This window comes from Phacochoerus africanus, chromosome 5 (assembly GCF_016906955.1).
Source record: "Phacochoerus africanus isolate WHEZ1 chromosome 5, ROS_Pafr_v1, whole genome shotgun sequence".
NCBI classification, from domain to species: Eukaryota; Metazoa; Chordata; class Mammalia; order Artiodactyla; family Suidae; genus Phacochoerus; species Phacochoerus africanus.
Window position 1 is genome coordinate 38,721,477 of NC_062548.1, and position 25,026 is coordinate 38,746,502.

The 25,026-nt window shown below is 50.4% G+C and overlaps 1 protein-coding gene across 1 annotated transcript in view; it reads left to right on the top strand.

Annotated features, from left to right (window-relative positions):
- Positions 1–10,484: 10,484 nt before the first annotated feature.
- The window catches only part of USP7 (ubiquitin specific peptidase 7), a 56,422-nt gene continuing 41,880 nt past the window's right edge, over positions 10,485–25,026 (top strand). Inside the window, exon 1 of the mRNA XM_047780528.1 lies at positions 10,485–10,641. Coding sequence (XP_047636484.1) covers positions 10,563–10,641 — 79 coding nt within the window. The 5' untranslated portion in view covers positions 10,485–10,562. The remainder of the gene's footprint in view (positions 10,642–25,026) is intronic.

Consider the following 25,026-nt stretch of genomic DNA (forward strand, 5'->3'; position numbering starts at 1 on the left):
TAGAAAGAAAAAAAAAAATTGCTTTCAAAGAGTTCCCTGGTGGTATAGGGGGTTAAGTGTCACTGCAGTGTGTTCAATCCCTGCCACAGGTGCAGCCAATAAATAATTACTTTCCAGAGTTCCCATTGTGGCTCAGAACTAACAAACCTGACTAGTATCCATGAGGATGCGGGTTCAATCCCTGGCTTTGCTCAGTGGAGCTCAGTAGGTTAAGGATCTATCATTGCCATAAGCAGTGGTGTAGGTCGAAGACGCTGCTCAGGCCAGCAGCTGCAGCTCTAATTTGACCCCTAGCCTGGGAACCTACATATGCTGTGAGTGTGTCCCTAAAAAAAAAGTACTTTCCAAAGAAATATGACGGTTATTAATATAGGATATTATCTCTCTATATTAAATCTTTGGAAATTCTGGATTATTAAAAAGAAAGAAACAGAATACTAACCAGGGTGCCTGGCACATAGTAAGTGTTTAATAAACATCACTTTTGTGTGTAATTTTTTTTTTTAACACAAGACACCTCAGTGTTCTCAAGCTTGTTTGTTGCCCTCAGAACCTGAGACTCTTTCCCTATCTACTTTGATATCGAAAGCCATTATTTTAATTAATTTAAATTCCATGAGTTTCCATCTGGCACGTAAAATCCAGTGGCTGCTTGCAAAGTCACTGCACTCTCAACAGAGGTGCGAGAAATCTGCCTGTTACCAGTATGTGTATTTGTTCATTCAATCAAAATATTTCCTGAGCAAGAGCTATGGAAGGAAGGACCTACTTCCTGCCAGGCTGTTGAACCCAGTAGCTTAGCCATGCCCTGTGTGTAAGCCTCCTAAGAGATGGCAGGGATTCTGAGAAGGGGCATTTCCAGCTGGAAGGACGAGCCACACGCCGGCCAGGGGACCCAGATCACTACCTTAAAGCAAGGCTTCTTATTTTCTGCCTGCATCCACCTCAAGGGAGGGGGCCACGAGAGGCTTTCCACTGATATTTGTTTTGTTTTGTTTTTTTTGTCTTTTTGCCGTTTCTTAGGCCGCTCCCGCGGCATGTGGAGGTTCCCAGGCTAGGGGTCGAATCGGAGCTGTAGCCACCGGCCTACGCCAGAGCCACAGCAATGCGGGATGCGAGCCACGTCTGCAACCTACACCACAGCTCACGGCAACGCCGGATCGTTAACCCACTGAGCAAGGGCAGGGATCGAACCCACAACCTCATGGTTCCTAGTCGGATTCGTTAACCACTGCACCACGACGGGAACTCCTGATATTTGTTGAATGAATAATGAATGAATGACTACATGTAAAGTTCAATGAATTTTGCTTTAACTCAGGTATTCTCCACCCTCATTTTCTTTCTTTCTTTTTTGGGACCTTGCCCACAGCATGCAGAAGTTCCCAGGCCAGGGATTGAACCTGTGCCACAGTAGTGACCCAAGCCACTGCAGTGACAGGGCCAGACCTTTAACCTGCTGCACCTCGGGAGAACTCCTCTCCAACCTCATTTTCTGTTTTTTTTATTATGGTAAATTACACAGTATAAAGTTGACCAGTAATGACATTTCATCCGTTCATCATGATGTTCAGTCATCACCACTATTTCTAGAACATTTTCATTACCCCACCTCCCAAAACCCCATATCCATTAAGTAGCCACTCCCTCTACTCACCCCATACCCAGCCCTTGGCAACCACTAATCTCTTTTCTAACTCTAGATTTGTCCATTCCAGGTATTTCATACAAGTGGAATCATACACGTGGCCTTTTGTGGCTCACTTCTCTCACTCAGCATGTGTTCAAGGTGTATTTGTGGCATATCCGGTATTAATACTTCCTCCTTTTTAATGACTGAGTTATATTCCACTGTAGATATTTGGCCTTTTGTTAAACATCTGTCTGTGGACATTTGGGTGGTTTTGTTTTTTCGCTATAAACATCTATGCACAAGTTTTTGTTTGAGACCTTGTTTTCCATCCTGTTGGGTCCATCCACGTGAGGGACAAAGCTGGGCCACTCCCATGGCAAGTCTGTGTTTAACCTACATTAAGAAACCCTTGGAGGAGTTCCCATTGTGGCTCAGTGGGTTACAAAGCCAGCTAGTATCCATGAGGATGCAGGTTCAATCCCTCACCTCACTCAGTGGGTTTAGGATCTGGTGTTGCCACAAGCTGCGGGGTAGGTCGCAGATCCTGCGTTGCTGTGGCTATGGCATAGGCTGGCAGCTGCAGCTATGATTCCACCCCTAGCCTGGGAACCCATATGCCCTGGGTACAGCCCTAAAATTAAAAAAAGAAACCCTTGGAGTTCCCACTGTGGTGAAGTGGCTCAAGGATCCAGTGTTGCTGCAGTGGTGGCGGAGGTTGCAGCTGCAACTTAGATTCAATCCCTGGCCTAGGAGCTTCCATATGCCACCAGTATGGCAAAAAAAGAGAGAAAGAGACCCTCCCCTTGCTTTTTCTGACCTCTGAGACTAAGCACCTTCCTTCTTTGTGCCTTAGTTTTCTCTCCTGCAGAAAGGGGCTCATGACAGTTTTATTTCACAGAGTGGTTGAAGGGATTAAATGAATGAGTTACTGTAAGCCTTGGACCGGTGCCTGGCCCAGAGAAGCACTTGATAAACATGAGCAATTACTATTGTTCTTACCTGGTTGTGGGGATTAATAAAATACTCAAGCATAAAGCACATTACTTGGCTCTTTGAGGAATATGCATATGAAGAATTTCCTTCTTCATATGCATTTCTTTGTGCTAAGGAAATTCTGTCAAGAATGTAAACTCAAGTGGCAAACTTCTAGGCGAATATTGGCTAAATCAAAATAGAGTTGTTTGCCTTTTAAAGGATGGTTCCTGGAGTTCCCGTCGTGGCATAGCGGAAACAATCTGACTAGGAATCATGAGGTTGCGGGTTCGATCCCTGGCCTTGCTCAGTGGGTTAAGGATCCAGTGTTGCCGTGAGCTGTGGTGTTGGTCGCAGATGCAGCTTGAATCTGGTGTTGCTGTGGCTCTGGCGTAGGCCAGCGGCTACAGCTCCGATTGGACCCCTAGCCTGGGAACCTCCATATGCCATGGGATGCGGCCCCCCCCCAAAAAAAGACAAAAGACAAAATATATATATATATATATATTTATATCCCATTATTCCATATTCTTACCCTTTTAAGGGGGTCTGACCAAGAGGGGTAGTAATGGTTTGACTAATTTTCCTAAAAAACAAACAAAAACAGCAAAAGAAGGTGCCCATGTTCCCTGCTTCTCATCACTGCATCTTTGTTTTTAGACTTTGAGGCAAGCCAGTCACTACTAAAGCATCTTTTTTTCTTTAACTCAATGAATTTTATTTTATTTTATTAATTAATTATTTTTTTTTTGTCTTTTTGCCATTTCTTGGGCCGCTCTTGCAGCATATGGAGGTTCCCAGGCTAGGGGTCGAGTCAGAGCTGTAGCCACTGGTGTACACCAGAGCCACAGCAATGCGGGATCCGAGCTGCTTCTGCAACCTACACCATAGCTCATGGCAACACCGAATCCTTAACCCACTGAGCAAGGCCAGGGATTGAACCCGAAACCTCATGGCTCCTAGTCGGATTCATTAACCACTGAGCCACAACTGGAACTCCACATAAAGACCCAGGTTTGATCCCTGGCCTCGCTCAGTGGGTTAAGGATCCAGCATTTCAGCAAGCTACAGTGTAGGTCGCAGACGTGGCTCAGATCCTGCATTGCTGTGGCTGTGGTGTAGGCAGGCAGCTGCAGCTCCGATTTGACCCCAAGCCTGGGAACCTCCATAAGCCTCTGGTGCAGCCCTAAAAAAAATAAATAAATAAATAAGTAAAAATAAGTATATTAAAAAGGTGGAGTTCCCATCATGGCTCAGTGGAAAGGAATCTGACTAGCATCCATTGAGGATGCAGGTTCGATCCCTGGTTTTGCTTAGTGGGTTAAGGCTCCTGCGTAGCTGTGAGCTGTGGTGTAGGTCACAGACGAGGCTCGGATCCCAAGTTGCTGTGGTTGTGACGTAAGCCAGCAGCTACAGGTCTTCTTTGACCCCTAGCTTGGGAACCTCCATATGCCTCCGGTGCAGCCCTAAAAAGACTAAATAAAAATAAAAAGGTAAACGAGACCCCAGTATCTACAGCTCACCTGGCCAACTCATTCCAGAAAAGAGCTTGCTTTAAGGGTATTACTGTTTTGCTGACTCACGCTCCAGAAGAATGTTGGCCACGTGACTTCATTAGCCACCTCCCCCCCAGGTCATTTTTGCCATTCATTTAACCTCAGGCAGTCTGTCCCTGGCACATAGTTGGTACTCAGCCTACAGACAGTTTTGAATGAGAGGATGGTGGGTCAGGAAGGGTTGTGGGGCTGAGGTCTTGTCTCGCTCACCCTTGCCTCTTACAAGAACCCTCTCAGGAGCTTTAGGTGGAGTGGTCTCAGTTTTTTCTTTTGGTTTCCGTACCAGCCCCTTTAGGTAGAAACCACCCTCCCCATTTCCCTAAGAACCTTGAGTTCAGGAGTTCCCTTGTGGAACAGCCAGTTAAGGATCTGGCATTGTCACTGCAGCAGCTTCTGCCTCCTGGCCCAGGAATTTCCCCATGCCATGGGTGTGACCAAAAAAAAAAAAAAACCAAAAAACAAAAAAAAATGCTTGAATTCAGAGAGGTGAAATGAATTTCTCAAGTTCAAGTTTGCAGGACCCCCTGTGGAACCTAGACCAGCTGGCTCTGCATCCTAAAGTCCCTTGACCTTCTAAACTGCTTGCAGCTGCACGACCTTAGCCAAATGCCTTATCTCTAAGCCCACATCCTCACTAACCTTGTGGTTGGAGGCTTACGTCATCTTTCCAGGTACAGAGTATAACTTAGTTACCCTGAAGGAAAAGAAAAAGTGCCTGTTATTCCCATGTCTTCTCTGACACTTCTCTCCAATTATTTTAGACCCTGACCATCGGAGCTTCCAGATATTTAAATACTTTGGTTCTCAAGAAGAAAAGCCAACCAGCTGTTTATGCCGAGTCATGGCATGGGCCCTGGAAGCAGCAAAATATGTTTTGCTCAGAGAGTAATGATAGGGCAGCCCCTCCCTGCACTTGGCTCTGCCTAATGACAAGGCAGCTGGTCCAGTGGTTCCTGTCTCCCCAGTTTTCTGACTCTTCCTCTGGTCCCTGGTTCCTGAACCAGGGTAGGGGTTGTGAAATTTTTAAAAACTGGCAGTGATCAGAAATGGTGCCCTCAATCCTCTTGCCCTTTGGAGCTCTCCAAACAGATCCTTTGAGGCATCTTGGCATTAAAGCTCCCAGCAAGCAGGCATTACTGAGTTGATGCGGTTCTTCGGCAGAGTTCCTCTACCAGTATGCTTTCTGCGTGCAAATGGGCTTTATAGCTAACTCAGACGTCATTCCACCAGGGGAAAGAAAAGAACAGACTAGCACAGCCCTCTGGAATCACTGAGTCTGGGTAGGTCTCAAAGGGCACTGGTCTTGCTTTTCTAGTAGCCATGGTAGCCTAGGAATACACTCTCCCTCAAGCTGCCATCCACTCCTCCGTGAAAGATGAGCAAGGCAAGAAAAGAGCCAAGAAGGTGGCATCACTGAATCCCTACGAAAATCCACCTGAGAAGCCTTGAAAGCAAGTCGGCACTGTCTTTCCCACCTTGGTATCCCAGACAGACAGCCCCCAGCTCCTTGCAAGCAGATAGTAAGCATCAGTTGAGATGACTGAGCATCAGCTATGTGCCAGGGCTGAGGACAGAGCTGTGAAACAGTTTCTCCCATTGAGATGCTCCTAGGAGGAGGCAGATTAATTATGCATGCTCATCTTTTACTGCTGTGCAGTAAGTTACCACAAACTTAGCGGTGGAGAACAGCACCCACATAAGATCTCGGAGTTTCGTAAATCAGAAGGGCGGGCCAGTTGGTGGGAGAGAGAGAGCAGTGGGGTCTCTTCTTGGCTTCCACAAGGCCAAAGCCAAGGGCTCTCTGACAGCTTTTGGGGAAAGATCACTTCATTCAGGTTGTTGGAGGTATTTGGTTCCAAGGTCCCTGTTTTCAGGCCAGTGGCTGGTCCCTTAGTTGGCAGAGGCTACTCCATGCAGGTCCTTCCATGAGACCGCTTCCATCTTACTACCGGAGAACCTCCTCTCATCTCATGTCTCTGCCTTCCTCTTCTGGTACCAGAGCAAACTCTGCTATTACAGGGCCAATATGATTAGGTTGGACCAAACTGGATGGGCTCTCTAAAAGCAACTGATTAGCAACCTTAATCTCATCAGTGTAATAGAACACAGACATAGAAGTATCATCAAGGTTAAACGTCACAGGGACCCTTGTAGAAACCTACATACCACACTGTGAAAACAGATAATTGCAGTTAATCCCAATGCTGGTAAGTACCAGACAAAAGTAAAACAGGAAGTTCCCTTAGTGGCTCAGTGGTTAATGAATCCTGACTAGGAACCATGAGGTTGCGGCTTTGATCCCTGGCCTTGCTCAGTGGGTTAAGGATCCAGCATTGCCGTGAGCTGTGGTGTAGGTTGCAGACGCAGCCCGGATCCCGTATTGCTGTGGCTGTGGTGTAGGCAAGCAGCTACAACTCCGATTCCACCCCTAGCCTGGGAACCTCCATATGCTGCGGGTATGGCCGTAGAAAAGACAAAAAAAAGAAAAAAAGTAAAACAGGGTCTGGGATTGGAGTGACTGAGTGGATGGATGGGTGAGGGCCCAATCTGAGAGAGTCTGCTTTGCTGGTCCCTCTTTGTATCAGCCTCTGAATATGCGAATATGGCCCAAATCTGCTCTATCACCACCTCCCTAAGTGGCCTCCAGGCTCTAATATCATCTCCATACACCTCTTCCTTCAGCCCAGATTCCTGTTGAACTAACACCTTGCTATCTCCATATGGATAATGTCTTAAAGGCATCTCATTGTAATATAGCCAAAGCAGCAAACAAACATACAATAAACCCAATACCATCCCCCAACTCCCCAAAACAAAGCCAAAAAAACCTTACTCTTTTTTTTTTTTTTTGGCTGGCTGCACCTGTGGCATACAGAAATTCTCAGGCCAGGGAGCAAACACATGCCACAGCAGTGACAATGCCAGGTCCTTAACCTGTTGAACCACCAGGGAACTCCAACAAAAACCTTACTCTTTTTTTTTTTTTTTTTTTGTCTTTTAGGGCCATACCTGCAGCAAGTGGAGATTCCCAGGCTAGGGATCCAATTAGAGTTGTAGCTGCTGGCCTACACCACAGCCACAGCAATGCAGGATTGGAGCTGCGTGTGCAACCTACATCACAGCTCACGGCGGCAATGCCAGATCCTTAACCCACTGAGCAAGGCCAGGGATTGAACTCCTCCAAAACCTTACTCTTAATTTTACTGCCAAACCTTTTGCTCCCTCAGACTTCTCTCCCCATGTTAGTAATTGGCATCACCCATCATTCACCCAGTTGCTCAATCCAGAAATCTAAGAATGCTGTTTGATTCTCCTCTTTGCCCTCCCACCCAACTCCAGCCAGTTTGACCTGCCAACATACTAACCTGTTTTCTCCATCTCTACCTGCTCCCCGACGCCCCCCTGCCTCCAGCTCTAGCCCAGTCCGTCTCCATCTCTTGTGTAGACTATGAGCAGCTTCCACTCTGGTCTTCCTCACTCATTCTCATCTTTTGCAAGATACTCTTTCTAAATTAGTTTTATTGTGATCTGACTCTCATACCATATCCTTTACCCATTTAAAGTGAGCAATTCAAGGAGTTCCCGTGTGGCGCAGTGGTTAACGAACACGACTAGGATCCATGAGGTTGCAGGTTCGATCCCTGGCCTTGCTCAGTGGGCTAAGGATCCGGCACTGCCGTGAGCTGTGGTGTAGGTCCCAGACGCAGCTTGGATCTTGAGTTGCTGTGGCTGTGGCGTAGGCAGGCGGCTACAGTTCCAATTAGCCCCCTAGCCTGTGAATCTCCATGTGCAGCAGGAGCGGCCCTAGAAAAGGCAAAAAGACAAAAAATAAATAAAGTGAACAATTAAATAGTTTTTAGTATATCCGCCAAGTTGTGCAACCATCATCAGAATCAGATTTAGGGTATTTTCATCCCTTACATCTCTATAGATTGATTTTTCTGCTCTGTACATTTCATGTAATTGGAATCATGTAGAAGGTCTTTTCTGTCTGGCTTCTTTCACCCAGCTGGCCTGTTTTCAGGCTTCATCCAGTCTTTTTTTTTTTTGCTTTTTCAGGCCACACCCGAGGCATATGAAGGTTCCCAGGCTAGGGATCTAATCAGAGCTACAGCTGCAGGCCCACTACGCCACAGCCACATCAGATCTGAGCCTGGTCTGTGACCAGGATGGAACCTGAAACCTCATGGTTCCTAGTAGGATTTATTTCCACTGTGCCATGATGGGAACTCCTATCCATTCTTCTTTATTGCCAAACAGTATCTTCTTGGATGAGGATACCACATTTAATGTATCCATCATGCAAGGTGTTCTTTTTACTAATCCCTGGGTTGGTTTTGAACCCAGCAAGATAAGGTTGGCCAGTATGGAACATGATAGGCACGTTTATCACTGCCTGCCACCCTTTCCTCTGCCAGAGCAGTCCTTGCCCTCCCCCAAGTCTCTAGAGCTGGAGAGAAGGATTCCTTTGCATCTGAGAACTGTTCATTAGCATTTGTGAGAATCTGGGTGAATAACAACGCCTCTTCAGAATCTGGGGGTGACCCAGGGGCTGGGATTGACTGGTTCCTGGGGAAAAAACTCCTTCTCTCTCAGTTTGCCCACTGCTTTGGTCTAGGAAGAAATGCACTGGTGGGAAACCAGTTCAAGTCTATGAAATGCTTGGGGGGTGGGGGTGGGGTTCTACTCTAGCCACATTTGAATCCTGTGTTCATTCCACAAATATGTATTGAGTACTTGCTATGCACCAGGCATTTGGGATACCGCAGTGAACAAAACATTCTTTCGTGGCTAGGGAGATGGGCAGTGCATAAACTGGAGAAAGATTCAAGGATGAGAGACGGGAGATGGAAAGTGGGACAGGAATCACGATTTCCTGGTCAGTTAAGGTCACTCAGAGGTACCGATATGTAGGTGCATGTGCTTTTCCTCTATTCTTTTCTCCATCCACACTTCCTTGGTTATCCTCAGAACGCTGAGACCCTAGTCACCAGTGTCTCAAGGATCACAAGAGACAGGACAGAATGAAGGAGGCCCTGGGTGAACGGTCTTAGCTAGGACGGGCTGATAGGAAGGGAATCAATGAATGCCACATGAAGAACTATTTAGTTTGGTTTTGAGGGATTAAAACCAACCTGGTTTCTGGTTTGGGCAATAGTGAGAAAAGTGCTCCCACGCGAGGTGCAGGGTGAGTAAGTTGCAGGCCGGTTAAGGGAGGTAAATGATAGGAGTGCCAACGAGTGCTGATCGGTGCTGACCGCTCGCTCCCACCCGGGCCCTCTTCTAAAGAGGCACCGGGCGGTATCAGCTACCTGCCCTGGGTCACACGGCTGCGGAGCAGGGTTTCGGGCCTGCCCCGACGGCCACTCGCGCGGGCTTTCCCGGTGACCAGATGCCCGGGAGGGGCAGATGCTGGGCCACTCGCCCCCCGAGGGCTGGGGGACCCGTCGCCCACATCGGAGAGCACCGGGCCCGGCCGCGCCGCGAGACTCGGGGCGGGCACCGAGGGCAGGCGCCCGGCGAGAGGCCGAGACGGGCCGGGCGGCGCGGGGCGCGGGGGGCGCGGCGCTGCGAGCCGGGGCAGGCGGGCCGGCGGGCGGGCGGGCCCAGGCGGTGGCGGCGGGCGGGCCGCTCCCTGCACCGCCTCCCCGCTCCGCCCTCCCGCTCCCGCTTCCGCTCCGCCCTCCAGCTCGGAGCTCGCCCGCTCGCTCCCTGCGCCGCCCGCCCGCTCTCCTCGCTCGCTCGCTCGCTCGCTCTCGGGCCCCCCATGCGGATGTGACATTTCACGCCGCCGCCATTTTGAGAGCGAGCCGAGCCGAGCCGCCGGGCGCCGCGTCCGCTGCCGGAGTCCCGACGACGACGCCGAGGAGGCGGAGGCCGCAGAGCCCCGAGCGCGGCCGGTCCGTCGCCCGCCCGCGCCGCCGCCGCTCCCGCCAGCCCCAGGCCCCGCAGGCCCGCCGCGGCCGGCCAGGCCTCTCCTCCGCCGCGCCCGGCCCGAGGCGGGGCTGACTCCGCGGCCCCCGCCCGGCCGCCCTCCGCCCCCGGCCGGCCCGCGGCCCCGCAGCCCCGGCCCCGGCGGCGGGAGGCGGGCCCCGCGGCGGCGGCGGCGGCGGCGGCGGCCGCAGAGAGCGACGAGGCCGCCCGGCCAGGCCCGCCGGCCGCCCGCCCGCCTCGGCGCCGAGATTGGGCGAATCGCGAGCAAGTACGTGCGCGTCTCCCTGCCGCCGCCGCCCGCCGCGGGCCGCCCCGGGGCCGCCGCTGCCGACGACGCGCGGGAGGAGGAGGAGGAGGCCGCCCCGCCGCCGCCGCCGCCGCCGCCGCCCCGGCTCGCCGCCGCCGCCCGCCCGCCGGGCCCGCAGCCCGGGCTCCCGGCCGCAGGCGAGGCCCAGGCCGCGGCCGACATGAACCACCAGCAGCAGCAGCAGCAGCAGAAAGCGGGCGAGCAGCAGCTCAGCGAGCCCGAGGACATGGAGATGGAAGGTGAGCCCCGCGGGCCGGCCGCGGCGGGGCCGGGAGCGCCTTCCATTGTAGCCGAGGGGAGCCGCAGGAGCCACGCGAGGGGCTCGCCATCTTTAACCAGGCCCCGGGCGGCCGCGGGCCTCGGCCTGGCCGCCCCGACCCGGTCGGCCCGGCCGGGGCGAGGCTGCACCGTCATGCCGGGCCCGCGGGCGGGGGGCGGCCGCCGGCCCCCCGCCTGGCGCATTGTCCGGCCCGCGGGACCCGGGCGGCCTCGCCGGCACAAAGCGCCCAGAGCCCAGAGTTGTAAATGAGGGCGCTCCGGCCGCGGAGGGACGCAGGGCTTTTGGGGCTGCTGGCGGCCGCCGCGCGCCGGGGTCGGGAACCGGGTTCCGGGGACCGTGCCACTGGCGGGACGTCGCGGGGGCCTGGCTCTGGCCCGGAGGGTCGGGGCCCTGGAAACCTCCCTGGGCTCGGGCCTCGCCCCCACCTGCTCCCGTGCGCTCCCCCAGAGAGCCCCCCGGGGCTTCGAAGCGGTCCCCGGGTCGATCGCTCTGTAACAGCACTTGCTAGCGTTGGGCTTCATTTTGAAACACCTGCAAGGGACGCGGATGTTGTCAGCCTCCCGACGGGCCCAGAGTTCTGAGCCAGGCGCTCTTCGTTTCTGAGTTACCTGTTTTTCGGGGAGTTTGGTACCTGGCTGTTGGTGCAGTCAGCCTCGGGCCAGGTGTGGGTTTGAAACTACGTGAAAGCTCCCCTCCCCCCAACTACCTATATCCGAATTCAGCTCGACTCCGAAGGTAACTTTTAATTTTCTGCCCCTGTGCCAGCAGCTTTCCAGGGTACCGCACTTTTGAGATACTAGGTCTTGGTAATGAAGGTTTGATGTAGAGGCCCTGGATAGGAAAGGGTCTTGGGCTTACAGGCTCAAGCAGACAGAGGTGGTCACTGGAAGGCATCTGTTTGTCATGGCCCCACGTATTTCAAAGGGCAAAGTCTAGGGAGCCTGAAAAGAGAATTCTTACCCATTTCTAGGAGGGCCAACAGGCAGGAGTTAAAAGGGGGCACCTGGGTGAACGGGGCATTGAATGTTCTTGTTCTGCTTTGAGCAAGAGATCTTGGGTTGCGTAAGTGTGTGGGGCGCTAAGGAAGCTCAGGTAAAGCAGCATTTGTCCTGTGGGGTGGCTACATGTGCGGGGCGCTGCACCCTGGTTGGTGAGAACACTTTGACTGGTGTTCCCCTGAGTATGAAAATGGGGGGGCAGGGGATGCCCTGCCCGATTGCAGGAGGTAAAGTGGAGGTGCCTGCAGAAGGCACTTCCCACTTGTCCTTACAGTGGCGAGGAATTGGGGGCAGGAGAGCCAAGCTCACGCCAAGAACCGGCTGTCTATTTCTCTTGGCCCCAGCGAGGCAGTAACTTGGTGGAGCTTTTGTCATATGCCATTAAACCAACTAGCTTGAAGGAGTACGTGCTGAGAGAATTCTGTATATTCCTTTAGGCCAAAAGAGGGCTGCTTTTCAGTTTCCTTTTCAAATACCACTCATCAAGACAAAAATCAAGTAGCGCTAGGCTGGCCTACGCCATGTCCCACGTAAGTCGTCCTGCCACTGGTTTTGAACACTAGTGATAGTATAAGCACGGACCTCTCCGCAGAGTGCATTTCTGGCACCGAACTGGGTCTTTGGGAAATAATCATGGCCACAAGTTTCAAGGACTTTTTTAAGACTAGAGAGGATTGAATGGGGGAAGAATTTTCAGTCCGGGCATGTGTTCACAACTGCTTTCTTTTCTCAGAGTTTTTTATTTTCATATCAAAAATGGCATTGGAAAGTCACCCATAAAGTCATGAGTCTGCAAATTTACTGGCATCTCAAACTGGATTGCAAAGATTGTAGCTTATTACTAATGATTCCTTAAACTGAAGTCTTGTTTCTTTTGGATGGGCCTTAACTAGAAGCTACCATGTCTTTGAAGGGCTTGTGGTCGAGCCCCCACAGGTGTGCCATTTAAAAAGCTGCCCGAGTCTTAGGCGGTCTACAAGCTTTTCAGCCTTTCCTAGCCTTCCCTCTCCTCGCATGTGCTGCTAGGTTGACATATATTGTGTTTTAGATGAGAAAGAGTGAAAGACTCCTTCCTATTATGGAGCAGGAAGGGTGGGATTTTCGGGACCGGCGGCTCTGGTTGGCCTGCGTGCCCGGCGCTGCGAGTGACTCGCACCTGTTTGCTGTTCGCCCTGAATCCTCCCCACTCAGCAGCTGGAAGCTGTCAGGGTTCTGACCAGCTTGGGGAGGGGCGGCTTCCTCAAGAGGAGCATCTCGCCCGCCCCTTCTGGGCAGGGTGGTTTCGGAGGAGCCTGGGAGACTGGTTTGGTCGGCGGTTCTTCCCTCTTAGCAGGTCAGTTTGCTCTCCTCCTGCTCTGCTTTGTAGGGGCGGCCCCTGCCTATCTGCTGGAGAATAACAGAGCGCAGGATTAGTTATTTTAAAAATGTCTTGTTTTGAGCCCTCAGGAAAGTTACTCGAGGTGAAGAGCAGAGAGGGAAGAGGTGGGTATGTTTGTTGGCAGTTCAGTGGGGTCGGGCCCACGTGCTTCCTGCCTGTGTGCTGTCGGTGGCACATTCTCAGGTGTGGAGGCGGTGGCAATAGTGGGCCTGGGTAGGAATGGCTTTGCTTGGCGGTTTATTCACCGTCTCACTCAGGGGAGAGGCCGTGCAGGCCCAGGGGCTGCCCGAGGGGCTTGTACTTGGGAGCTGGTGGTCTGCTCTGTACTGTGCTCCGTCCCATTCAAGAGGCAGTTTTCCGAGGCCTGCTTCTGCCGCACAGGCTGCCTGCACAGGTGTTTGTCCCCTGGTGTGGCTTCTGCCCTCGTGTGAGCAGTCTTTGATTCAGAGTGAATCTTTCTTTGAGGCTAATGGAGACACTTTGGTCTGACTTTTTTACAACTCTCAGACCACTGCTCTCAGGACACCAAGCTGGGAGCAAATCAGCAGTCTTGAGTCTCTGAAAAGAATTGATCTGTGACTTCTGTGTTTTTTGTTTGGGGGCAGCAGGGATGGATTTCTTTTTCTTTCCAATTCATGTGGGGAGATGGAGTTTCAAGTTACTTTTCTCTTTAAGCAGGTTTGGGAGTGGAAAGTGAGTTCTCTTGCACACGCGCACAAACTACATTCTATCTAAAACATGTTTCCTTTTCGAATAGCACCGTAACAAGACCAAAATCAAGTCATACGAGAATATTGATTTTCCTCTCATGTTGGTAATAAGAGAACTTTTCAGAGCTACAATATAAACATTAACTTGGAGAACCCAGAAGAAATAGAGGAGAAATTAGGCCAAACCTAGAAACATCTGACTCTGATGGGAGGCTGTCAGGTTTTGAGGGAATTGGAAGTTACTCTTCACAGGCATCTGCCCTCCTGAATCTTCCAGGCTGCTGATTTTGATTACCCGTAAACAAATGATCACAGCACATATTGGAAAAAGGTGTATACCTTCATCTTGGATTTTTTTTTGTCTTTTTTTTTTTTGTCTTTTCTAGGGCTGCACCTAGGGCATGCATACGAGCTTCCCAGGCTAGGGGTCGAAACGGAGCTGTAGCCGCCAGCCTATGCCAGAGCCACAGCAACTCGGGATCCTTAACCCACTGAGCGAGGCCAGGGATCGAACCTACCACCTCATGGTTCCTAGTTGGATTCGTTAACCACTGAGCCATGACAGGAACTCCGGATTTTTATTGTTTTTGGAATCAGTTTTGTGGAAAGGGAGAAAGAAGCCATTGAATTAGAACTCCGGGTGGGGCAGTGTGGGAGAGGACAGGCTTGGTGCCAGGCCTGCATCTGAAGGTGGACTTTGCCTTTTCGTTGTTTTGTGACCTCATGCGCATTGCTTAAGCTCTCAGTGCCTCAGTTTCTGCATCCTCGCAAAGGAGGTCAGTCGCATCCTGCCAGGTTGTTGTGAGGGTGGAGACCCAAAGTGGGTGTGAAGTGCTGGGCTCAGGCAGCACTGGGTCCTGGGTCAGTGGGGCTGTGATGGTGAAAGGGCGGCACCTGCCGGAGGGACATGGCCCACACAGGTGGGGCCAGTTGGCCTTCGTGCTTCTATAGCCTAATGTCAATTAGGAAGAAAACTGAGCAGCCTCAGTCTAAGCAACATTATTTATGAAATCCTGGGCCTAATGTGCCTAAATAGGTATTTAAGGTCAATAGTGTAATATTTTAAGAACAATGTAATGCATGACAGAGTGGATTTACTGAAGCTTGGGCAGCTCCGGGGCCTTCTCAGACCAGAGTATTCTTGTTCTTGTACCAGCGTTAGAGCATTGAGTGATGCATGTGAGGCTGAGAATCAGCTTGTAGCAGGGAAGCCAGGTCACCGAGCCTCCAGGCTTTTTGAGTCGGCTCTGAAGTCTTGTCTCTAAATCCCACATCCTGTTACCAAGCCCTTTTGGTTTTCCACCCGTCACCCTAAAAGAGGCTCCTGTTTCCTCATGCTGGAGCTTTGCAATAGCTGTCTTACTGGTCTCTGCCTCCCCTCTTCCTGGACCCCACACAGCTGCCTCATCACTGCCCTACTTAGAAGGACTCAGGTGTGTGCCGCCTTCCTCACACACGCAGGTAGATGGGTGGGAGCCAAGTCTAGGCATTGGGGTCCTCAGCCAGCTTTTGCTTCTGAGCACACACCACACATACACACATACACTCTGGCTTTGGGGCCATGTACTTACACGGGTGGTGACGGTTCTTCTTGAATGCAGGCAGGACAGAGACCCAGGAAGGTGGTTCAGAAGCCATTCAGATGCTTCCTTTCCACTAAACTCTCCTGGTCTCAGCCATTTGACTTGGGTGAGAGCCATGTCTTGGCCCTGAGTGCTTCCACTGTGCACTCATCTTCCTCTTTGCCGGACTGCTGGACTGAAGATGCTCCTCTTATGTTCCTTTTTTTGTTAAATGTATTTGTGGGAGACACTCATTCAGGAAATAGCAATTCTGAGGCTAAACAGTAGCTCAGGAGATGGCTAGCTGGCAAGGTGGTGTGGAAAGAGAATGCCAAAGCCATAAACCAATATTGCCTTGATAGCTGCTAATTCAGTTTTATTGCTTTTAACGTAAGCTGCTTCAAGTGGCATTTTTTTGATCCTTTTGCAGGAAAAAGCTTGTTGTGTAGATGAGGGCACTGATGGACCTTACTAAAGATTTCTTTTGAGTATCTTTGTTTTAATTTATGACTGCACCCGCTGCATATGCAAGTTCCTGGGCCAAGGATTGAATCTGAGCCTGAGCCGCGATCTGCACTGCACCTGTGGCAACGCCGGATCCTTTTAACTCACCGAGTCGAGCTGGGAATCTGATGCCTCCACAGCTACCCAAACCACTGCAGTTGGATCCTTAACCCACTGTGCCATGGCAGGACCTCCTTCTTTTGAGCATTTTAAAACTCGTTATTGTTTCTGGGGTTTTGTGGGTATTTGTGCTTGATTTACAAGGCAAAGGAATTTTACTCTGGAGACCTAGTTGTAACAAGGTATTTCTTGACATGTACTGTGACAGAGTTCAGTGTTATGTGTCAGCTGCTTCATAAACTTTGTTTGAGGAAGCAGCGTTTTAAGGGTCCTGCAGATGCAAGAAAGCCGGTTATGCCATTTTTGTAGTAAGTTAACATACGGCTCAGCTGATGAGAGGTCAGATGGGTTGAAATTCTCTTGAAGAGCGGCAGGCCTACTCCTGGGCGTTGGTGATTGAAGCTTGAAAGTTGGTTGTTACAAAATTTGTTATGTAGGGAGAGAAATGGCCCTGGGCAAGAGTGAATGGTGACACGCAGAGTGTGGACTAGCGAGAGCCAGGGAGAGGGACAGAGGGTGCACCTTGAGGGGTGGGATCATTGTCAGGGGTTGGGAAGAGAAGGCCAGCTGGGGGGCACTAGGGTTCACTACCTGCGGGGTCTTCCCCCCACCCACTCTGTTGTCCAGCCCAGCTGGGGCCATAGTGTTTATTTTCCAGAATGCCCAGGTGTCCTTTCAAGGAGCCCAAGTTACCCAATCGTCAGGAGCTTTTTCTTGGCAAATGTGGTGAGTGCTGTGTTTGAGTCTCCAGGTGGACTTTCCTTCTTTTGGACCTTTTGAAAATTCAAAAGTGAGGCAGGAGGGTCCCCTGCATTACCCCAGCGGTTCTGCAGGATTTTCCTGCCTGGCAGAGAAGGGTGATTCCGTGCCAGTGACTGGTTGGTTTCCTGATACTGGGAGGGCAGTGTCCTGTGTCAGATACCAGCCCCCAGAATATTGACCTGGGAAGGTCTAGCTCTCGCAATAAGTCGTTCAACAGGCCCCTGGTTTGGAAAAGGGTTGTAGGAGCTTGTTGGGGTGACCTGCAGTGCAGAGCATGGTCACACCGGGGTGTGGCCACAGTTGTTGTCTGGGTGGTCTGATATCTTGGCTCCCTTCTGCTAAACCCCCCCCCTCCCAATACTTTCGGAAAGAGCTGAGGGGCTTTTCCCAGGAAAACCATGTGTGTTTGCTCTAGTGGACAGGTGGAGCAGACCAGGCGGACTGGCCTAGAGTTGCAGGTACATTTCATCAATATGACTTTGGGGAATAAATTACATTTCAGGGATCTTAGTTGACTCTGTATGATGGCTGTATAGTGCTCCTTAGCGTGTTTCCATGGTTAGATAGTCCAGTTCTACCTCTTAAACAGTTTTGGGGAGGCAGTTTTTTGGGGGTAGGTCATTTTGAAGTGCTTGCTTCTTGGAGTTGGTAGTTTATCAGCTTGAAGGAGAAATTTCTTCAATCAAATTGTGTGTGAATTGGTGAAAAACATTCTTCAATCCCTATTGCTGTTTTATAACCATCCTAGATGGACACATAAGAATTTCCCTCCAGGATTCTCAGCCTTTTCCTAGTCTGTCTTTAGCTTTTAAGAAGAACAGAGGGGCCAGAATGCCTAGCCTGCAGAATGCCCTCAGAACTAGCTGGTGGAGTGAAGTCTCTGAGCCTCAGCCTTTGGGCACCCCTGCCCCCCAACACACACAGCCACAGGGTAGTGGTGGACACGGGGCTGTTTTTGCTGATCGGAGTGATAGCCTACCTGTCTAGCCAGAGGATTCCTCATTATTCTGAAGTGCTCTAGCTCTCCTGCTCGTACTGATGAGAATAGTCTGTTTCCCTGTTGAGACCCAACCTGCCTGAGAGGGCTGGCTCAAGTGTTCAGTAGCCACCCGTGGCTGGCGGCCACCACACTGGATGAACAGATGCAGCATATGTCCCTCAAAGCAGGTAGTGTTAGTGGTCAGAGTTCACCTGAACAATCCACTAGGATTCTGGGCTAGAGGGTGTTTCTGGGAGCGTTGGTATCCCATTGGATGTTGGAAAGATACAATGTGTCCTGGAAAAGCTCAAATAAGTGCCTTGGAAACTTGTGGATAAATAGTTCCCGGGCATACTGGACAGCAGGCTTTCTTCATATATTTGTGGTAAAGAACCAGGTTTTTTTCTTTAATTTTCAGTCCATTGTGGACAATTTCTAAATTATTTCTGTAGAAATGCAGTGCAGACAAATTGAAAAATGAAATAAAATACACGTACAAGATGCAGACCCAGGTTATTATTAAAGAAAGTCACATTTCAGCAATTTATTACTTAGAACAAGCACATAGAATTGCAGTAATTGTACGTGTGCATTGAAAGTGTGTATAGGCCATTAATAAAGAGAAAGTCTGTTGCTCTTGTAACTTTATCATTCCACCACGGTAAGGAAACAATTTTGTGTAGAACAGCAGTTCCCCATGTTAAAAGCCTGCATGCACACTTGGAAGGAATACAGAATACAGCACACATGACTAGTTTTTAAGTAACAAACAAACCCGCTTCCTGCTGGATGGATGGCATCGCTGCTACTCCTAGAGGATGACGTTTATCCGAGTTATTTTCTGTGTGTTTTACTAATGTGCATGTGACTCCAGTGCTGCAGCCCTGTACCCTTGGGAGTGGGAGCCGTCATAAAGCAATTTTCCCAAAATGTTTTCTGTAGGCAGCTTTACCTCTGTCCAGTAAACTTACATCTGACTTAGGTTGCAGTGAAAGAAATGGGTTCTGGGTTATATTGGCTTGGGTTGCAGCTAACCTGCTAACCCTCAAGTCTACTGTAGCTGGTTCCCGTGTGACACGTGACACCCTGCTGTTGGACAGCGCACAGACTGGCCCATATTGGGATCTTGCAGAAAAGTCACAGATGGCTGAAAAGTCTCCACGCTTGCTCCTGTTTCACTAGGTCCTCAGAGGGCACTTGCTTGCAGGCTCGGTGAAGGCACCTTTTGGTTTTGCCCACCCCACCCCCACCCCCACCCACATTTCCATGAGCAACCAGGGCTAATGGTTTTGCTTCTGACTCCTGTACTCGCAGAGCCTAAGCCGTTAGACAGACATTTATGAGACCCTCCCGACGGGCAGGCTCAGTGCCGGCTGCCACCTGCCCTTGACCACCTGGTTGGAGTGAAGGCCCTTGGTAAATACAGATGTGCTGGGGAGGGCTATGATGTAGCATTGGGGGTGACTGTGTCCCCGGGGAAGGCGGGGACTGGCCTGTGGTGGAGAAGGGGTGCATCAGCTGAGGCTTTGCAGAGGATGTGACACAGCTAAGTTTGAAAAGAGGGAGGGGTGGTGTGATCAGAGGCAGGAAGTGAAGGACAGCACCGGTGGGCTTGGGGTCTTTGGGTCTCTAGGACTAGAGGGATGGGATCTGTGGTCCCAGAATAATGACCCACAGAAATGTCTGCCCTGGTGCCCCGGAAGCAGCGGCTGTATTACTTACGCGGCAGGGGCCTTGCAGGTGTGATGAAGTTAGAATTGCTAGATATCCAGGTGGGGCCAGTGTGATCACAGGGCCTTAACCTGGGGAAGAGGGAGGCTGGAGTGGCTGGTGTGAGGGGGACCTCACTGGCTTTGAAGACGGAAGGGGAGCCAAGGAGAACCCCAGCCCTGCTGGTACCTTGATTTTAGCCCAATGAGGCCCATCTTGGGCTTCTGGCCTCCAAAACTGTAAAAGAATGAGCGTGCGTTCAAGCCAGTAAGCTCGTGGTAATTCGTTCAGCAGCCACCAGAAACGAACAAGGATCCAAGAAGGTTGTAAGAAGTAGCAGGTGGTGTCCAGGAAGTGTAGCTGGCCCCGAACTTTAGAGAGCTGCAGAGAGGCTGGCAGAGTGTGGCAGCTGACCTTCCCTGGACCAGGCCATTGGATGGAGGGCTGTGTTTGTGTGCACTCCTTACCACCTCTCTGAAATAGCATTCCCATTTCATAGCAGAGCAGAGCAAGGCACTGAGCAAGTGGAATAACCTACCCAGGGTCAGCGTCAGACGTGGGATATGAGCCCAAGCCATCTGGCTTCACAGAAATTTGCGCTTCATTCTAGAGCCAGTAGGCCAGCACTGTTGGTCGTAAGGTTGTGGTCACCACCTTGTGATTAACCCCCTGCTGTTCTCCCGTGGGCCTCACCTCACCACCCAGAGGGCAAAGCTGCAGTTGGGCTTCTCAGTCTAGAAAACAGCTCATGCCAAAATTAGCTGGGGCCACCCAGCACCTAAGCAAGTGGCATATGATGGCAGAAGGTGATACCAGCAAAACAGGCGTGTTTTGAAGGTTGATGCCTCCCTCCTTTGAGACTCAAGTGCTCAGTAACGTGATCCTGAACTGACGTGAATCATCCCTAAAGCAAACATTCGGGGCTCTGGGCACATGGAGAGATTTAAACTGAGAAGGCTCGAGCCTTGGTAGCCAGGGCTCAGTGCACATGTGTACTGCATCTCAGAGGATCCACTTCTGTGGAGCTCCAGGATTAGACCTTGAGGTGCGTCCAAACAAGGACAGGCTGCCCCGACTCAGGTCCTCCCATCACCCCACCCCCACACCCACCTCTGCACGTGAGCAACCATAGCTCCTCCGAGCCAGACGGATGGCATAAACCTGGCTGCACCCTGCTCTGCCCCCAAAGCCCTGACCCACCACATTGGCCTCCTCCCTGTTCCCTCAATCATCTGTTCTTTCTTAAGACAGCAGCTTTCATAAGGTGGAAGGAAAACGGGGCCAGAGGCTCCAGAACCCAGATTCCTCTCCTGGGCAGCGGTTAAGGACATAAGAGGTCCCAGAGGCCAGCCTGTCTCCCTGCTCCCTGAGCTTCCAGCTTGGCCGTCTGGTGGTGTTTGGTGGCATGTCCTGAACACCTTCTCCGGGCCTCTTTCCCTGACAGTGAGGGCTCTTGGTCGTGCAATTGTGTTCTAGAGCAGGAAGGGACTGCTGCGCCCTCTGCTCTACAGGCCCAGAAACCCAAGGCTCGGGGGGGACGGAGTGATTAAGGCAGTGCTCAGCTCCTCTGTCTTGTCTGGCTGCAGTTCCGGGGCTGGTGGCCACACGTGCTCAGGGCTTCTGTGTCACAGCGAGTTCTGCCGACCAGTCATTGCTCTACTTTTCTAGCCAACGGCTTCGGAGAGGATTGTTTAGAATAACCAAGTATTTTCTTGTGTAAAAACCTAGGAAGAAGGTTCCCAAAGTGGCTCAGCAGAGGACACACTTGCCCTTGGTCTCAAATCACTGCCTTGGGCACAGGGTGGGGTGGTTTACAAAGATGGAGCAGGTGATAAGGTGTCTTTGCTTTAGGAGAGTCTGCAACATCCAGATGGGTCACGTGAGCACGTTATTTATGCAGGATAGAAAGTGATGAATGCCACTGGAGCGTAGGGCTCTGGAGGTGGAGGAGAGGCTCGGCCTGCCAAGTGCTACTTACAGGGCCGGAGGGGTGGTTAGGTTAGGATTTGAGTTCTGGGGATGTGAGGCGTGAGCGGAGAGGGCCAGAGGCAAGGCTTTCGACCCCTTCATTGCCTGGTGCATCCTGTCCTAATCACTGCCCCCCTTCCCCACAAAGAAATCCTCTGTTCCTTAGGGTCACTCCCGGCTCCCCACCGCCCTAAGCAACCTCCAGTCTACCCTGTGCCTGCTCTGGATATTCCGTATAAGTGGGATCATACAGTATGTGGCCTTTGTGTCTGGCTCCTTTCTTTCACTTGGTGATTAACGTTCTCAGGGTGTACCCTTGTAGCCCTGCCAGCGCCTCTCTCCCCCGCGCCCCCCCCCACCGCCCCCCATTACTGCAGAACAGCACCCTGTCCTGGGGAACCTCCTCACCATGATTTATATTGGATCAGAAAGATGTGCAGGTTCTCAGGATTCTGTCGTCTGTAATAGGTTCGATTCAGTATCTTGAAAAGGAACTTGGGACTTTGTGAATGTGACTCACCACCAAAATCAATGGACAGGGTGGTGCAGGGTGAGGGTATCTGTCAGTCAGCCGCAGAGTAGCAGTGGAGCTGGACAGAAGGTTCAATCCCTGGCCTCAATCAGTGGGTTGAGGATCCGCTGTTGCGTGAGATGTGGTATAGGTTACAGACCACGGCTGGGATCTGGCATTGCTATGGCAGCTTCCATATGCCGCAGGTTCGGTCCTAAAAGAGGAGAAAAAAAACTAAACTAAGACCAATCTTAGTTATTCCTTTAAAAGTGAGAAACCAGTACCTGGTAACATATCTACCATACTTCTTATAGGAAATATTTTCTAAAAACTTAATGAGGAATGGCATTGTTCATATTTTTTGCATATTTCTTTATTGTCTGGCTTAATAGAAGGCACCTGGATTCTCATATCTCCTTCCACTGTCAGTTGCAGTGTAATTTTACTGGAAATACAAAGGAAACCCAGTCTTATGGAGAGGTGTACAGTTAGAAAAAAAGCAGTACTTCAGTAGCCTCTTCAGGTATCTGTGGCAGTTCTTTCAAACTACATGAAAATGCGGTAGCTTCTTAAGGTTAATTACAATGTGCAGTTTGAAACCTATGAGTTTTAACTTTTCGTGCCTCTAATACATTAAAATTCATTGGTCTATCTTATCCTTTTTCTTTCTCTTCTTTTTTTTTTTTTTTGGCGGCTCATGGCATGCAGAATTTCCTGGGCCAGAGATTGAATCCTAGCCATAGCAGTGACGGTGTCAAATACCTAACCACTCGGCCACCAGGGAACTCCCTGTCTCGTACTTTGAATGGAGCATTTCTAATCTCAGTCCTGGGTCATTTGGAAATACCAATGCACAGAGTCATACAGATCTTTTAAATGTTGGCTGATTTCATTATTCAGTTACATTAAAAGTCTCCAAAACATCACATTCGTGTGGGTAGCAGCCCAGTGCCTACCTATCTGGGGGCAGGACTGAAGTCCAGAAAGCTCCCTGGCACAAAGAGAGCAGTGACTTTGGTTCTGTATGTAAGTAAGAGTCTTGCTCTTGCCTGACAGAGGTGATGGTTGGATGATAATTAGCGATTGGCAGCCTGCTTGTCCACGGCAGCTGATGCCGTGGGAACAGGCAGCAGGCGGTGTTGGATGGTCCCCTGCAGTAAGGTGTCTGTAATGGTCTCGTTAGGATGAATGACAGATGCTTGGTGAGAATTTGGAGAGAGCGCTTAAACCAGAAATAATGAGTAGTTTTGATTATTTTGCTTTCTACTCCATCATGGCCAGCATTGCTCTTGTTTGTTCTGTTTGTGTCGTTACCCACCCCCACCCCCTCCTCCGTTTTCCAGTAGCTCCTGTAGAACAGTTGGAACTCTTGGGGAATTGGTTTGAATTTAAACATAGTTTATGAAACAGCACACTTTGTGTCCAGTTGACCAGACAGAACAGTGTGTGTGTTTGACCTCCCATTATTCTGGCTTACTGACATTTTCAGCTCCCTCTCCCCCCAAAGAAGAGGAGCTGTGATGCAGACATTTGTGTGCCAGACCCTCCAAAGGTCCTGGGGCAGAAAGACTCTGATCTGCATCTTTTAGGCTCTTTCAGTTCTCTTTTCCCAAGTAGTTAAAGATCTGAACCCATATATCAAGGCAAAGTTTATTTAAAGAGTCAGTAAATCATTTCTCTTTCTCCTCCCTGCCCTACAGGTGGTTTTTCCTTTAGTTTTACATATAGTAAAATTGACTTTGGGGTGAATGCTGTGTTTTAACACAGGTGTGGGTCTGTGTAACCACTCCTGCATATGGGGACTCGGACCCCCCTCACGCCCTTCTTCTGGTCATGTCTCCACTGCCTGTGCTCTCCAACTCTGACGGTTTTACCATTTTGCAAATGTAAAAGGAATCATACAGCCCATAATCTAGTCAGTAGTTCCTTGCTTTGTATTGCAGGGCAGTGTACCGTGTGTTGAATTTTAGTCATCCTAATGGGTGGATGGTAGTTTAATTTGCATTTGTATAATAGCTCACATCTTTATGTGTGTTTATTTGCCATCCCTGTATCCTCTATGAAATGTCCCATTTATCAAAATTTTCTTTCACGGATCTTGTTTCTGGTGTTGCATCTAAGAATTCTTCGCCGTACCTCACATGATTACTTCTAAAAAATTTTTTTTTTTAGTCTTCTTGCCTCTCCTAGGGCCGCTTCTTCAGCATATGGAGATTCCCAGGCTAGGGGTCAAATCGGACCTGTAGATGCCAGCCTTTGCCACAGCCACAGCAACGGGGGATCTGAGCCTCGTCTGTGACCTACAGCACAGCTCACGGCAACGCCTATCCTTCACCCACTGAGCAAGGCCAGGGATTGAACCCGCAACCTCATGGTTCCTAGTCGGATTCGTTAACCACTGAGCCATGACGGGAACTTCTACCTCTAAAAATTTTTAAGTTGAAATGTATATTCACCTATGGTCCATTGTGAGTTAATGTTTATATAAGGTGTGAGATTGGAGTTCTCTCTCTTTTTTTTTTTTTTTTTTGCTGTGCCCAAGGCAGTACAAAAGTTCCCGGGCCAGGGATCGAACCCGTGCCACAGCTGTGACAATCCTGGATCCTTAACTGTGCCACAGGGGAACTCCCTAGAGTTCTTTTTTTTGTGGCCTGTGGATGTCTAATTGTTTCCTGTTTAAAAAGACTCCCCCTTCTCCATTGGATTACTCACACCTTTGTCAAATAGTGGTGTTTACGCGGGTCTGTTTTGCGCTCTCCTGGTCCATTGGTCTGTGTCCATTCCTTTGTTAATACAGCACCATCTTGGTTATTGAAGCTTTACAGTGAGTCTTAAAATCAGATCGTTTAATCCGTCCAACTGTTTACATCCTCTGCTGGGATTTTGATTGGATTGTGTTCAAAGATTAATTAATTAGTACAGATTAATTTGGGGAAAACAACAGGAACACGATTTTGTCTCCTGCTCCAGTGATTTACCTGGGAAACTAGTCTTCCTCCTAGGAACTTCGAAACAGTTTCTTTGGCCACTAGTTTTTAGAAGGTCTTGAATATAGGTATCCCTTGACAGTCCAGGTGGGTCACGAGGGTAAGGCCTGAGTGGTGGTCTGCTGGCTCCAATGTGGCGGGGCAGGGGGGCGGGG